Below are 16,619 nucleotides of genomic sequence, written 5' to 3'. Positions count from 1 at the left end.
ACTCCAACTGGAAGCCCTGGACCATCTGCAGCACCCAAGCATCGTTTGTGAGGGAAACCCAAGCTGAGAAGAACTGCGCCAAGACCACCCCCCATACCCGCAAGCTCGCTGAGGGCAGCATACTCACCTCTTCCAGCACCTTGCTGCTGGTCTCTCTGGCCTCTTCTGCCACAGAACCGCTGTCCTCTTGTCGGGTAGAAGTTATTGAAGCTGGCGTTATCCTGGAACTGCCCACGGCTGGAGCCTTGCCCCCGATTGGAGCTGTTTCCATGGCCAAACGAGCGGCCCCTGCCACGTCCAGCCCTCTCGAAAATCCGAGGGGTAAAGACCTTCTTGATATTGGACTGCCTCCTGTCAAGGGAGGTAAATGTTGCCACGAACTTTCCTAGCTCCTTGACGAAGGGTTCCCCTAACAGGCCCCGTTGCGCCACAGCACCAGCCTCCGAAGAGCCGAGGTCACCCAACTTGGGATCAATTTTAATAAGGAGTGACCTCCACCTCTCTGTGGAGAGCGCACAGTTGGCGTTCCTGAGGAACACAATCGCCCTCTGTGCCCAGTTAGAGAAAACCTCCGGGGATATAAGATACTCTGACACCTTGGCTTCTTCAGCCATGTCCAAGATCTTGGTCATCTGCCCTACCGCGTCTAGCAGTTTATCTTGGCAGTCACGCCATGAACAGTCTATACCCTTTTTAGAGTCCCTGATAAACTTCGCTTAGAAGGTCGCCAGCTTCTGATCTATGTCAGGAGTCAAGCCACCTTGCCTTCTAAGGTGGGGCGTGGGCACTCTGCCCTAAGGCGGTTGCAAGCGTCCTTATCAACGGGCTTATGCAGGCGACTCGCTACATAATGGGCTACCTTGTCCCCGGGTACCCAGTCCGAAGACTGAGGGTGGACAATGTTGTCCAGGTCCAACATATCAGATGTCCCTGCAGGGGCCGGAGTTGGAGCTGGGAGCCAGGATCTAGAGGAACACGCTTCTGCATCCGTATCTGGGGAGTCCCCATCATCCGGAGGGTCAGGAGAAGCGGTCCTAGGTGTAGGAGGGAAATTGTCAACTGGGGACAACTGGGCCGGCTGGGGAAGCTCTTGCGCCGAGAACGCGCTTTTTAAACGCGCACACGCCTCAACATCAACCCCTTCAGTGCATGGCTTCTTGCTAGGAGGGGAGGAGGTAGGGGGCGGGAGTGGGGGCCTGAGTGGGAATAAGGGCCGCCAACTTCGCATAAACCTCATCCAAACGCGCTGTGAGGCGCTGTTCCCCTGATTTACCGCTTTATAAATGGAACTGTCCACTGCTTGATAAGTCATCATCCCAGGGGACGAAATTAAGAGGGTCCTCCTCTTGGTACTGGCCCTGCTCTCCCTGCATAATGAGGTAAATTAGGCTCAGCAGGTACTCAAGAGCTCCAGGCAGCATAATTTAAATGAGCCCTAACAGGCACAAAATTAACGCTGGGAGGTAGCCCAGACCAATGTGGGGGACTCACAGGCGCACAATGTATGGGCAAAGCCCTGGGGACACTCCAGCCCTTCCCAATTCCAGGGCAACTACCCGGGACAGTGTCCCACAGCATCACTGAAAGGTGCACAAATTACGACCCCGCAGGGTGCCAGCCAACATTAATACAGACCCACTAGGGCTTTCAAACCTCACAAAAAAACGAGCAAAACCGACCCCTCAGGGTGTCACACCAGGTGGCAGAAGGCAGCAAAGTTCTCTGAGGGCACCGCGCTCGAAATTCACCGCTTTCTGAGGGTAAACTCGCGCTGATCAGAGAGAGGGAAGTCTGCCCCCTGGCGGTGGGAGGACCACACCGCACTACTTTCTGGGGTCAAAATCTCATTAGGCACGCATAAAGCGTCCTGGGATTATAAGGGGTATCTGAAAATTAGAGGCACACACTAGAGGAAAAAAGCAAAAAACTACTTATCTTGCTGCTGAGCAGCGAAGGAAGAGGAAACAACACTGATGGACTATGGGAGCTGGCCAGAGTGCGACACAGACAAAGGACTACTGTTAAGACTGTTTTTCCCAAGTTTTCATAGGAAATGTAGTTAATTAATGTTTGGTGTTGCTGCTGTGAAAAAATAAAGCGAAGGAAGAAGGCATAATCAGAATCCTCTGGTCCTGCCATAGAATTACGATACACCTCGGCACTGGCAAGCGCAATCGGTAATTGGACCATTGACAACTTCAGCAAGGCATGAGTAACTAGTAAACTCCTTGGCTCGCTCTATTTACCAACAATCAAGAGCAAGAAATAATATTATTTTAATAGCAGGGATATGTAATCAGGTAGTTGGGCAACTACTTTTTTTGATAAGTTGGTTAGAGATATTTGGCTGTACCTTTTCTCCAATTCACTTTAGCGTGTGAGTACAACTAAGATGTTGAAATTGAGGTTGACATTCATTACCCCTGCGTGTGATTTTACACAAATCTTGATCCATTCAGGTACATGGTTCACCCAGCATTACTGATAAAGGGGGTAATGTGGGGAGGAGTACTGCACCACAGCCCAGCATCTTTACACTTAAGTTTGTCTCCTGAATAGTTAGTGCTGGGTACATTTGAAGATCTTGCGTTCTAGAAGAACATTTGTCAGGCAGTTAGGGCATCTTTCCAGCTTGTATGTCCTAAAAGTGACACCGTTCTGCCACATTCGAACATAGAAGTCTGCCTTCTCTAGTTCCAGGCCCATATGTTGCGCCCAGGATGGCTCTCCAGTGGTGCCTCCAGCCAGAGTGACTTCAGACATTATCAGAATACCCCTGGACATGGTGATATATTTGCTGTTATGGTCTTATAAGATACCTTTGTACAAGAGAAACCTTTTTCCACCACCATCAGTTTTCATAATAGTAATGTATACATTTTCCCTGGGGCGTGGTGCTCATCTGCAGATCTAAGGTCTCTTGGGGACCTGGTATTACTCATAAACCTGCTCAGGCTGAGGTTGATTCCCTTGGCCATGAATGCTATCCTGCTCACCCTTTGAGTTCGGACAGACAAAATGACCACAATGTGGTATTTCAATAAGCAGCGAGGCATAGGACTTCAATCTCTGAGGCTGTGGGCCTAGTTGCAAGGGCATGGCCACTAACCATCTAGCAGTCTTCCTGAACGCTAGAGCCAACTGCCTGAGTTGGTGCCATATTTGCTGACCTTGAGTGGCATCTTCGTTCGAATTTGATCCAGAACATCATCTTCTAGTGATGTATTCCACAGGTGGATTACTTACCTACTTGGGAGAATGCACACTGCCCTTAGTTCTGTGCCCTTTAGTTTTTATTGCATTGAGCTTCAATGGATACATTTTGGTTGTTGTGGAATTTTCTGCTTCACTATACATTTCCCCTTTACTTTTTGACTTCTTGAATGTTGAGAAAATTGTGCCAAAAAACAGACCAAGTCATTCCAATCACCTCAGCCTGACCAAGTAGTGTGTGATATACAGAACCTTTGTGTTTTTTCCAGTCTTTCCTGTCAAACTATCTTTCAAAGTGGACCTCCTCTGCCAGTCGTGGAGGGGGCTTCTGGTTGTGTACCCCAACTTCCAAAGTCTCTAGTCTAATTCCAGGAGACCTGAGCTCCTTTCTGCAACAACGGGATGTGGACAATGTTATTCTTTCAACTTATCTTGCTTCCATGTACTCTGTGTACACTGCCCAGTGGAACCACCACATTACCTAGTGTGCAATTGAGAATTTGGATAATTTTAAGGCAGACTTCTCAGATGTGTTATATTTTTATTTTTCTCTTTCATTGTATCCCTGCAAGTTCTACAGTAGGCATATATAAAGATTGCATTGACACCTTGTCAATGTTCATTTACCTTCCTGCAAAACACACAAGGTGATGGACGGAATGTTGCACATTAGCAAAACATTCATCCCCAGTCACAGATCTGGGTTTAATACATTGTTATTTTGCTCACCACGCCACCCCTGTTAAGACATGGCCATATGCAAATCAGTCTTGACCCTGAGACTCATGGGAACAGTCCAGCCCGAACTGCCAAGCCATGACTTCCCTGGACTGGAATCAAGCATCCTAGGACCGGTTTCTGGCTATCAGCCGTCATCAGCCAGGATAGCTTGACTCCAGTGGCATAGCGAGCACGGGACCCACGTCTGGGCATAGCCTTCCACATAGGGCGAACAGCAAAACACACAAGGTGATGGACGGAATGTTGCACATTGGCAAAACATTCACCCCCAGTCACAGATCTGGGCTTAATCCATTGTTATTTTGCTCACCACGCCACCCCAGTTCAGACATGGCCATATGCATATCAGGAATGGCATGGTGAGCAAAAAAACGATGGATTTAGGCCCAGATCTCTGTACTGGGGTGAATGTATGACATTGTTGTGCATTTTGTCCATCAACTGTTGTTTTTGCATTTACCTTCTTGATCAACATTTCCTCCTTAAACCCCTGTTTGTTTTAAGAATTTTTAAAGGGCTTACATTTGTTTCCTCCTTGCATCTATTGTCGTGCCCTTCTGGGACCTAAGTTTGTTTTTGACATTCTTGATGGAGGTCCTATTTGAACCCCTACACAGTTGCCATTTTTACCCGTTGACCCTAGAAACTGTTTTTTGTGGCCGTCACTTAAGCAAGACGTGTCTGCAAGTTGCAAGGGGTTTGCTTATCCACCTTCCACCTGTTTCTACTGAGACAGATGGGTTCTGAGGACTCGCTTTCCTTTCAGAGGCAGTGACGCCATTTCATATGTGGCAGTCTATTGCTTGTCACACTTTTTTCACTCCACCCCATCCCATTAAAGTTAAAGAGAGATGACATTGACTGTACTGTCCTGGAGTAGCCCATTATTTCACCTACCAAAGATATATCATGTCTGACAATGGCTATTTGTAGGATATGTAGGCAGCAAGTAGGGTAGCACAGTCCCGAAGAGGACCTTGTCACGTTGGATCGTTCCAGAGCATTCAAATGTGATATGCTCGTGCTAAAAGGAACCTCTAGAGGAGTAACCACGAATTCCTACCATACTGAAAGCTTCAACATAGGCACTGGCCATGTGAGATCCTGTGGCAGATATTTAGTTTGCCGCCACATTGGCTTCCCTTCACATTTTTGAAAAGCACTGCTGCTTGGACATGGCAGTAGAAAGGATGGCCCTTTTTCTCGTTCCATGCTGCAGGGTGTCCTTGTCTGACCACTTCTTCAGACCCACCAGTTAGAAGCAGTTAATGCTCTGGTATCTTTTCAAAAGATGATGAATCTACAGGTAGAAGTAGTACTACAAGTAGAAGTAGTAATCAGAAAAAATGTTGCACCGAACACATATGTTAATTCACATGCTGTCCCCGCCTGTGACTCATAGGGCTCATAATAATGGAGGAGGGCCTGAAATCAGCTCACAAGGTTGATGCGGTATGGCTCCATTGACGCTACACATGCACCACATCAAGCAGCTAGATTTTGTGAATGTTTTGCTAACTTTACAGCTTCAGCCTGGTGTCTGGGGGATTTTCAAAAAGGTGAGGAATCAACAGGTAGATAAATGATTCACCAGAAGATCTTTACCAAAAATAAGTAACTTTTTCATTTTGATCAGGTTGTTTATGTAAGATGTCAGCTTGTCTTGTGAAATGAAACAAATTGCAACAAACTATATTTTAATCTCCATGCATTTCTTCTTTTCTATCCCCAGGGCGTGATTGACTACATTTTCTATTCCAAGACTCACATGAAAGTACTCGGTGTCCTTGGACCTCTGGATCCGCATTGGGTGGAAGAGAACAAGATCACTGGATGTCCACACCCTCACATCCCATCTGACCACTTCTCACTGTTAGCGCAGCTTGAACTTCATGCTCCGCTCTTGCCTCTTGTAAATGGTGTCCACTTGCCGAGCCGGAGGTAGTGACACCATGCCCCTCGCGGGCCACCTCCTTTTTGTTATGGACATGTACAGTTGTAAAATTAAATATTGACAGGAGTGAAGTATGGCCATCCGCTATGCTGTTTCTTCAAATCTCCTTCCAGTGCGTGTTTGCTGTGAAAATATGCACATTTTTTGTGCGTTTTGGTCTAACTTGACACTAGGGCTGGAACCAAAGTATTATTTGCATGCTGGTTTTAAATGAGTACATCTTTTAATTGTTGTACCTTGTGGGTATTTTTTTAGCTTTTGTGGGGGAAAGAGGGTTTGCAAGAGAATGAGGAGCGCTTTAGAAAGTGACACAAGACCATTACGTAGCTCTTGATTTGCCCATTTTCCAAACTACGTTTTCTCGGGCTAGCATTTATTGCTTTTAAGTATTTAAAGCAACGATTTGAAATCCGTTAAATATAAACATTTACTGTTTCAAACTAGCATTCCTTAGTGGTCAAAATGAATTGTAATTTAAATTTAGTAACTCCTTTGCGAATTTTCAGTAGTTTACTTTAATGTGACATGAAATGCCACCATTACCTTCTCCCAGTACTGCGAGGCAATATTTCAAAACCAAAGAGGGGTTCTACTCTTAAGGACCTAAGTTAGAATTTGGTGATTAGTTACTAAGTCACAAACGAGACGGGTATCCTGTCCACCGTCCTACAAGTACCATAGGATATGATGCAGTACTTCGGAAGCGGACGGTATATCATTCGCGTTTATGTCTGAGTAACCGGCCACCAAACTCTAAATCAAGCCCAAAAATATAACCTTTGATTAAAGAATAGTTTGTACCGCTAGGGCAGGTTTGAAAAAAAATGGGCTCGTCTTTCTGGATGCATCGTCAGAATCTCTTGTTGAAGTTGGCCGGTAAATTAACCAGCTATTTTTATTACAATGTAAAAGCACCAGTTGCTGTGTTGGGCAAACATTACTTCCTGACTAAGCTGAATACCTTTACGGTTAAGGCATTTATTTTTATATTCTGCTCAGTGAACTTATTCCATAGCATCTCAGGTTTCAATAAAGAAATCTATTAAATCTGCAGTTTGCATCTTAGTAGTTAGTGATGACTAAGTTGATTGGAGGAATGAGTCAACTAAAAAGGTATCCTCAACATATGTCCTACCAGAAACCTAATCCACAGCATATCATGGCAATTTACATTAAGCCATTTTGAGTGACGCAAATCTACTTTTAAATTTCCATCAAGCTTATATATTGCAAAACATGTCTAGACCTGCTAGACAGAGAAAAATATGTCCTCTCTATTGATGTTAATCTTCAAAACACAGAGAATGTTTTATTTGTTTTAATGTGCATTGTTGACTGTTCCCAAAGCTTCAAGAGGTTCCGCAATAATTTTCAAGTTTGTTTGATCCCTCTTGTTGAATTGTAGAAAAAATAAGGCTTGCCCCTTTAATACATTTTACTTACCATCCGACTTACTGACTTAAAGTACCGTATTTTCTGGTGTATAAGATGACTTTTTAACCCTTGAAAATCTTTTCAAAAGTTATACGCCGGGGTCATTTTATAAGCAAGCGAATATAGCCCAAATCCTATATTTTAAAAGGAAAAGTAGGGGGTCGTCTTATACGCCCAGTCGTCTTATACGCCAGAAAATACGGTACTAGCAATCTTGTTCTTTAACTATCAAATTCTGAGATGCAGATAAGGAACCATAGCATTCGTTTTTTTTTTATAGTTTCTTTATGTAGATCATAGGCCAACTCAGTATCAATGAAACAGTGCCTGAAAAGCTCAGTGTTAAGGACTGACTAGATCAAGGGGCTGCCAAGTCGGTTTTCACTCCCTTAATTCATTGTCACTAAGTTAAACACCTCTCATTTGGTACTAGTTCTATATAAGAATTTATTTTACTGAAGTACAAGGAAACTTTAATTTATTTGCCCTACTTGCATGCTGATTTGTACCAGTTCATGTTGTCTTTTCAGTGTCCTCGTCTCAGGAAATGGAAAAACGAAAGGCAGAGAAATTGCATTGTTGCAGTTTTTTCAGATAAATGTTTAGGATGAACTGAGATTGGTACCAGTATGCAAACTGATTACAGCAGACAGAAAGTAATTTCGCCACTATTTGAGACTTCATCCTGCTGCCTTTATGTAGGGTACCATCTGGTTCTTAATTTTGCCTGTGGTTGAGCAGTAACTGGTTTGCAAACCTGTAGAAAGACTCAGCCAATTGCCTGTGTGGTCATTGTTGTTGGCACCATCCCCAATGTGCTATGGAAACACCAGCTGAAAATGTGCAATGCTGCTGTTTCTGATTTTTTAGTACGGGAGTAATTGGTGGGTACTGTTTTAAGCCTTGAGATTATTATTTTCCTGACCTAGTTGCCAAACAACCATCATTCTATTTTATAAGGTTCTCCTTAAGTAGCTGGATGCTCAAAGAACCATGTGGGCTAATTTGAAACTTGTTGGTTTGTGACTGGACTGTATTTGGACATTTTGATTAAGTACTCTGTAGTTACAGATGGCCTCAGTACTCCATTAAGTGGTGGCTACCTAAGTTAACCGTTTTCACCTTTATTATGCTTCTTTTGCTGCTACGAGATTTGATCTGCAATACATCTTAATATTTTACGCACTTCTTTCCTCAATATCTGATATCCGTAACCTAAAGTGAAAAGTAGGCGTTCAGGTAAAAGAGGTTCATCAAATCAATATTTAGCTTGTTATCTATCTAATGAAATCACACTGACAGGCAAACCAAATTCCATTCTATCCAGTAAATGTATATTATTGGTGAAAGAACACATTTCAGTCTTTGATTTGCGTAATTGTCAGTCAGTCCCAAATGGCGCGGGCGCAATTGTTTCTTATGGATAAATCCTTTTGCTATCCGTTTGTGTATTTAGTGGAGAATATTCCTTGCACGAGTTTAATTAATGGCCCAGCAGACACTAGACTGTCGAAATGCAGCAGAGACTGCCAAAAAGTGCCTACTATCACACTTGTCCATAAGAATAAGAAATTAGTTGGGTGTGATTTAGCAGTGATTCATAGCACTGAGCATCTAGTAATAGGATGTGTTCTCTTAAAGGTATCCCTTTAACAATACCTCGTTACACCTCATTATAAAAGGGTTTATGTTGATATAGACCATATACAGAGAGATGTGTGAATGTGTAAGTGCTAGACAGACTCCTATGTAAACATATGAATTTATATTGAGGTCCATAGTAGGGTAAAATAATATTGGAAAAATATTCTATGTAGACAATACCTTTGTTATTTCGGGGTGGATGGGAATAGGTTTTGCTCTGGAGGACTGCACTAACAGAATGCTCCTCCTTTGCCTACATTTATCAAGCAACAAGAGCAATGGTTCCAACCATACTTCACTCCCAATATTTTTTTAATCTGTTTGTATAAAATGGAATTTAAGTTTCACCTGTAATGATTGTATAGGAACCACGCAGATTAAGCTTCACTGGTCCCTTTTGTACTTTTGGATATGCATAAGGCAAGGTGTTGCTTTGGATCTTCTCTGCTTCTAAACGCACCCTTTATAACGTCCATTGTCTTGTATATTTTAAAATTGTGTTTTTATAAATAATAATTCTGTCAGTCCTCATTTTAAAGTGATTTAATGCTGCACGCCAGCTGACGCACCAGGACATCAAGAGAAGTAGAGAGACGAGGTTTAGTTGCATGGCGCTCTTTGACATAATGTTACTATGTGGAAAGAAGCAGTATTCATTTGGTGCTGCCATTTCAGGTGATCAGTAATGCTGCAGTCGCAAAACTGTCGGAGTGTGGAGTTTTCAAAGCAGTGAAACTGATGAAATTGAGGGATGACACATTTGTTTCTCACCTGCAAAGCGGCATGAAAGGGGTGTGTGCAAATAAGCACTCTAATTATTCAGTCTGATTAATTGTATCTTTTTAGCACATTCCATTCAAACGGGGCCCCTTCCACTTTTCAATCGCCTTTTAAATCATCGAGTGAAGAAAGGGGCACCTGGTCGATCCTGAATACTTGAAATCTTTTTCACAGTATGATGGGCGAACAAATACTACACGCCATAATTTATTTCGTGTCAAAATTGTGTTAAATTTTCGGGACAAAGCAGCTTCCTCAGGGCTGACACCTTTAAACAGCTTAGACTGTAATACTGCTCCTTGTAATGTTCACTTTGTGTTCTACTCTCTGTCTCCTCTCATCTCTGTAAGAAGCAGTGCTGCCTAAGTAAGCAGAGGAAAAACAAAACCTTAACACCTTTCTTAAAACAACTTTTTAAAACTGAGTAGTTTGACTGTAAAGATTTGTGAAGCTTTATGTAAAAAGGAAAAAGAAGAAAAAAAACATTTTGTACAAAGTAGCTGAATATTTGTTTTTGTTCTCTGACATTTTTCAATAGAGCCTATGGATATTTGAAAACCAACGCTGTAAATGTGGATATGGCACAATGGGGTTCTAATATAACCAGATTTTCTTCATATTTGCTTTGGTGTGTACGTTATTTCTACCCACTTTAGTTCTTGGTATCCAACAGGAAAATATTTGTTTACGGATTTCATTTTTTTACGGGGAGCGTGCAGATGAATTTAAGCATTATGGTCTGTCCATTTGCCTGTCTGAATTACTGAGTTTCAAATAAAGTTGAATCCTTTTTAATCCTGGTTTGGAATGGGCTGGAAGAGTAACAGAAACAACACCCAGTGACCTTGATGTAATCAGCTGTTTTCTGGTTCTATATTTCAGTTGACATGACTAAGTTAGAATAAGCATGGATCCTCTTTGAATGATCGCCTATGGACACAGTATTATTTTCCCTAAAGAGTGGTCTATTTTGATTAGCCTTGTAAAAGAAATTGATTTAGCTAATTGTAAAATTAACTTAGAGGCTGCTAAGTACTTTTGCAATTGAATATTGTGTCTACTATCTTAATTTGGTTTTGCCATCTAAGTGCAAACTTACAAATACTTTTCTGATAGCAGTTTACTTTGATGCTGATCACAGAAAGTTTCATTCTGAAATGCCAGATTTCCAAGCTCTTAACTTCCATAAAGCTCACAAATGTACTTCACGCCACAAGTCTGGTTTATTTTGAAAGTACTGGATTGTAATGTAAGTAAGCAGGATTTGATCTTTGTTCTTCCAGTGTACCTCTAAAGCTTGCTTCCTTTGTGTAGTGCAAAGAAACGTGATTTGGAGATCTAAGGAAGGCATGCATTATTATTTTTTCCTCTCCCAAGTATATGGAGGTACAAATGTGCCATTGTGGGCAGATGATTATAAAATGGTTTGGACAGTTTCTATCCAACCTTAAATCACTAGTGACTAGGTAATTGCCTCAGATCTTACTTACCATCTGCTTTCCTGAACTTCTCGGTATAGAGATAGTGTCGGCCACCAATTTAATATCTTATAAGCCTCAAGAACAGAAATAATTTGAGTGGTGAAAGTGTTGTCATGGTTAGGACAATTAGAGGCCTCTTTTTTGTAGGAATACAACGTATGTGCCAAAGATCTTTTTATGTGAACTGTTCTTTTGGTAATGTTCTAGAAAGTTTCAGACTTCTCTATTTCTGCCATTTTAACGAATTGTTAGTCATCAGAATTAAAACAAATATCTGTATGTTTACTTATTTTGCTCCATGCAGAGGAAGCGCACCCATCATAAATTAACATACTTCAGTCTCAGTGGCACAGCTCAACTCGCTTTAACAACTCTGAAATGTTATAGTCCAAATCTAAGCAAAAGGCTGAATTATGAAAACTCTATCCCAGTACAAATCTATTTGAAAAATGCGAAACTACAAGAAATGCAAGCACACCATGAATGCCACATGTTAACCAATTCCAATCTACATCCAGTGCTGAATGCAATTTGGAAGTGACACTTCTGAGGCAGCTGGCTTAGGGGGCAAGCCATTATGCTTTTTCTCTTATTTACCACAGAATGTATTTTGACAGGATTGTTTGTATATATTTGATTTGCATTTGTCATGTTTTTATATTTTCAATTTTGGAGATTGCAATTGTTGTGCATTTCTCAACGATAAATGCCTTCCCTTTCATTAGGAAGCAACATTTGGCGGGGACTCAGTCAAAGAATGTGTTTGAAATCTGGATGTAGCTACGTTCACAATGAAAAAGTGATCTCTTTAAGCTCTGTCAAATTAGAAACCTAGCTCTGAGATACATATTTCAGGTCAGGCATACTCTAATTGAAAGCAAAGTCATAAATGAAGGTTTCTCATCTTTCATGCCTTTTTGTGTACTTGAACCGTCTATGGTTTGAGCAACTTTTGGCCATAAGGTCGTAGCCTTTTTTTTATTTGTTATTGGTGTTCTTTATTAGAGTTAACACAAGGCCAATGAAGGGGTAAATTGTCAAGAGCATAGGCTCCGAGGTACCCTTAGAAGAGTTAAGCTGAGGTAGAAGAAATGTTATGATTTCTGATATGTCTTATTAAATGAACTGATACAGAAGCCTGCTGTTTTGGTAATTGCACCCTTATGTTGCTCTCCAATCCCCAACTCATATATGCGTAATGTGATACAGGCTTGGGTGGAAGAAAAATACTCTTTTAAACTTTTAAAATCTTACTCCTAAAAAAATGTTGCAGTGTGTTTACTGCATACCTGTGACAGTATTAGGGAAAGCAATTTAGGTTGAGAATTAATATGGAATGGAAATGGCAAAGACGACAGGGTCTTATACACTTTTGACCACCATTGTTAGAAAGCATTTATTTAACCTGCCTTAATGTTTGGTTGGCAAAACTATGCGCATTTCCATGCAAGTCTCTTTTGAGATTACACAGGCTATTCCGACATTCCAACTCTTAATGTTTTAGACGTCCTCGTTATTGGTTTGGATATATAGAACACCTGGGATTAGCATGTAATAGTTGTAACATTTTTGCTTAGATTTTTGGACGACATTTCTCATCCAAATTTTGTCTTGTGTTAAAGCAAGTGTTGATGTCAATAATTTGAAAACTGTAAATCACGCAGAAGTAATATTGTTAGAGGTACGAATGTCTGTTTTTCTAAAATGATTTAATTAAGTGCCATGTAATTGTAACTCGTTAGGTTGCTTAGTCTTCATTATTGAGCAAAATTAACTTATTGATCTGTGTCTATTTTTTATTTTTCATTGTAAGAAACTTTGAGTATTACCGAAACACCAGCCATTCATTTGTCACATTTGATACAAAGACAGGGGGTCCCCGGATTGAACAGCTCAACTCAGGGGTTTTGCACACTGTGCAGAGTAGCAGTGAATGTGCAAGACATCCAGAGTTCTAAGGATCTGAATTAAAAACAGTAAGGTCAACTCATCTAGTAATAGTCTCGCCTTTCCAACGCAATGGCAGCTCAAAAGGGAGGTGTTGTGGAATCTGAACTCCTGTTAAATGTTAAAATACATTTCTCCACTATGGAAATTCAGGACTGCTCACACATGATGTACAGGACTAAATGGTATGTGCGTGTTTTCTTGCACTTGTGAACTTTTCTCTTTCCCATAAACCTTGTAGGCAATAAATGACAATTTTGCAATTGCATCTCTTCGTGTTGTGATATTTTACGTACTGTAGGTCCTTGGCTACATTTGGTAGGCATTTGCTTAACATCTTCCTTACATTCATGAATCAATATTGATAGACATTAAACCTGGCTTCTGGTTTTGTTGCAATTATGGGATCGTATTTAGCACTGTGGTTTTTTGGCTTTTATAAAACTTGACTAAATACATATATCGGTTTGTTTACTGTTACTGCATAGTTTTTACTAAACAAAAACAAAATTCAATACCATACTAAGGTGGTTAGTATATTCAGTATGTAGTAATTGAGCGGGTTACTCCCCACCGTATCCCTTGTGTATTCTTGGTCCATTAGGCTTATAACTAAACTGCTCCGGAGACACTTTACCCTCACCAAAGAGACAGAGTACATGCCCCAGCAAAAAAAGGGGGAAACTGCATATACGACCAGCCTCAAAACCCGGATAAGGTCAGTGGGGGTTGGGGGCTGGGCAGGAGAATGCAACAGAGAGAATAAGGAGTTAGGGATAGCATGCACTTGGACACCTTCGGACACAGCTTATTCAAAGCAAAGGCTGGCAACCACATTCTCTCAAGGTACTACTGGCTCACTATTTGGTAGTTGAGCCATTGACAATGATTGGGCACTGCGGGGGTTGATGGGTAAATAATGTATAGTACATCATAAATGAAATGTGTTCAACCTAAGTAACAATGTCCAAAAGATAGAATTTTTTACTAAACATTACTCTTGGCTAAATAAAGCAGTGCCCCTCCAAACAGGCTATGATATACACACCCAGTAAACAGAAATTCAGGTCTGCTACCTTAAAATAAAATATCTGCAGCATTTTGAACAAAGTAGAAATGGATTATTTGAATGGGGCACTGTGTATTTCATTTGCATTCACTCATATTTTGTGACTGCTGCAAATCCTTGCCTCTTTAGTTCTAAAACCTTTGTAATCTAGACAGTGTGTGTGCTACCTTTACTTTTCAGGTATTAATTACATCAGGAGTCTTTACAGCTCAGGTAAGTTTTGCTGAACGCACGTAAGGAATCATTACTTCTCAGGTAAATGCCATTAAGTTATTAACGTACAGAAATGTACTTTACCTTCACTATATATGGTTCAGTACAGTTAAATAAGTGAAAAAACTAAAACAGTAATGAAAATGCTACTTTTAGTATTAGTGATTGCTGATTATCAAAATGTAACTTTTTAAATGTAACACTTCAGCAAAAATATGTATTGTAATAATAATGGAAAAGTTGGAAACTAAAGGGTATGTGTATATCGTTTTATATATTTATATGTATGTCTATGTGTGTGTGTGTATACATACATACAAATACCGGTTTTATACATGGGACCCAGCAGTACCGAACAATGTCATTGGCTGGCCGCAACATGAAAGAAAATGTTGTGGCCTCCATTACAGGACAAGATGAATCGGCCCTTGTGTCCTGAAACCTTTTTAAAAATTGAAAAGTAGCGGAAAGAGTAGGGCACCCTGACTCCTGGACCTTATGCGGGGAGCCCCAGAGGTGGCCCACATTGGGGACCAAAAACATAAAAATTCAGTGAGTCAGTCCCACGGAACTCTGACAAGAGCCTGTGTGGGCCCCTGCACTCTTGCGGTAACTTGAAAACAAAAAGGAAGATGAGGGGTGGGGGTCCATGATTGGTTGCCACTCTGCAACAGGGTGTTGGCTGTAGGAATCAAACCCCCCCCCCCCCCCCCCCCCTATTAAGCACATCCTCTGGCTCTGTGTGGCTGGGTTGACCACAGACGTTGCATAAGCAGATATTACTTTAGGTTAATCAATGGAAATTCACTGAAAAAACAAAGATTACAGTGGAGTTATACTTAAATAGGGTAGTAATATTTATTATACTTTAATACATCTTAGGAATTCACTGGAAAAAAACAAAGGTTAACTTGGAGTTATATGTTGGTCTTCTAATTCTTCAGTTTTAAATCAAAAATGCAATTCACCAGTTATATGTAATTGGCATAGGAATAACTTGCACTGCTATGGTAAACTGCTTATGACTGCACATATTACATCATTAATGACGTCTAAAATCTATGGCAATGCATGTTATACTTACTACTTGATCTTGCCATTGTTTTGGAAAAATGTGCTTCAAAAGAGATTGTTTTATGGAAAGATAAATGTGCTTCCATTTAAATCACTGCTCAAATAAAATGGCAGACTTACTCTTCCACCATAGTTTTAATAAAAATAGGCATAAGTATGATGACGTGTGAGCAAGTTGTTACAATATTTTAATCAAAAATATTGATCAAAATTAAGTTTTACATAAACAGATTGTTTATTTCTATGATACAAGCAAAGATGGACATTTCTGAAAAAATAAGTCTGAGACATGTATTTTCCTTTTTGACTCACAGTAAAGTGAAAGCAATTTTAAGTGGGAACCCGCTAAACTAAAGGTGCTTTTAGCTCTTAAAATTGAGTCTTCCCTCAAAATTGTGAATTTTGGCATCTATGACCGCTTTCTCAGCATTAAAATATTACACCCTGAAAATATTTACCCCATTAAATCATTTCTGAAAAAAATGTCTGCACATCATTACTGCCTTTATGTAAGAGGTGGGAAAGTATAAAAGAGTTGTTCTTGAGTCATATTATATTTTTTAGGTGGAGCCTAGACAGCGCTTGGGCTGTCTCTTAGCGACCCGCTGTATATGTCTGGTGGAGTTCAACTTTGCCCATTGCTTGCCATTGCTTTTCATTTGTCTCTGCCTTTTAAAAATCCTTGTTTCTACGTCTCCTTCGCCCTCTGGATACGCCAATTCCGGATGCTACACCCCGAAAGCTACGCAAAACTAGGTGCAGAGAGCAGTACTTTGTTTCCTGAGTTTTCCCTTTAATTTATGGTGGGGGAGGGAGGGGGGAAATCGGGGGGGGGGGGGGGAGGGGGGGAGGGTCCTTACCGTCTTCTGTTTGAAGGCCCGCTCCATGGTGTTTGCCCTTGGTAATATAATTCATCGCGCCATGTTGGGCTCACATGTACTGTTAACGGAGCAGAGTGCCTATGTTTCTTTCTTCTGCTTGTTGAAACTAATGAAATATTTAAACCAGAAAAATCCTTATTTGCTAGGTGTCAGTCCTGCTTCTTTGTCTCTCCTTTTCCCTTCCATCC

General features: G+C 41.0%; 1 protein-coding gene across 1 annotated transcript in view; it reads left to right on the top strand.

Annotated features, from left to right (window-relative positions):
• The window catches only part of LOC147727850 (CCR4-NOT transcription complex subunit 6-like), a 1,257,974-nt gene extending 1,244,512 nt beyond the window's left edge, over positions 1-13,462 (top strand). Inside the window, exon 12 of the mRNA XM_086961812.1 lies at positions 5,687-13,462. Within this exon, the coding sequence (XP_086817938.1) occupies positions 5,687-5,899 (213 nt within the window). The 3' untranslated portion in view covers positions 5,900-13,462. The remainder of the gene's footprint in view (positions 1-5,686) is intronic.
• The last annotated feature ends 3,157 nt before the right edge of the window (positions 13,463-16,619 follow it).

This window comes from Lissotriton vulgaris, chromosome 3_1 (genome assembly GCF_964263255.1).
Source record: "Lissotriton vulgaris chromosome 3_1, aLisVul1.2, whole genome shotgun sequence".
NCBI lineage: Eukaryota > Metazoa > Chordata > Amphibia > Caudata > Salamandridae > Lissotriton > Lissotriton vulgaris.
This window is presented reverse-complemented; position numbering and strand designations above follow the sequence as displayed.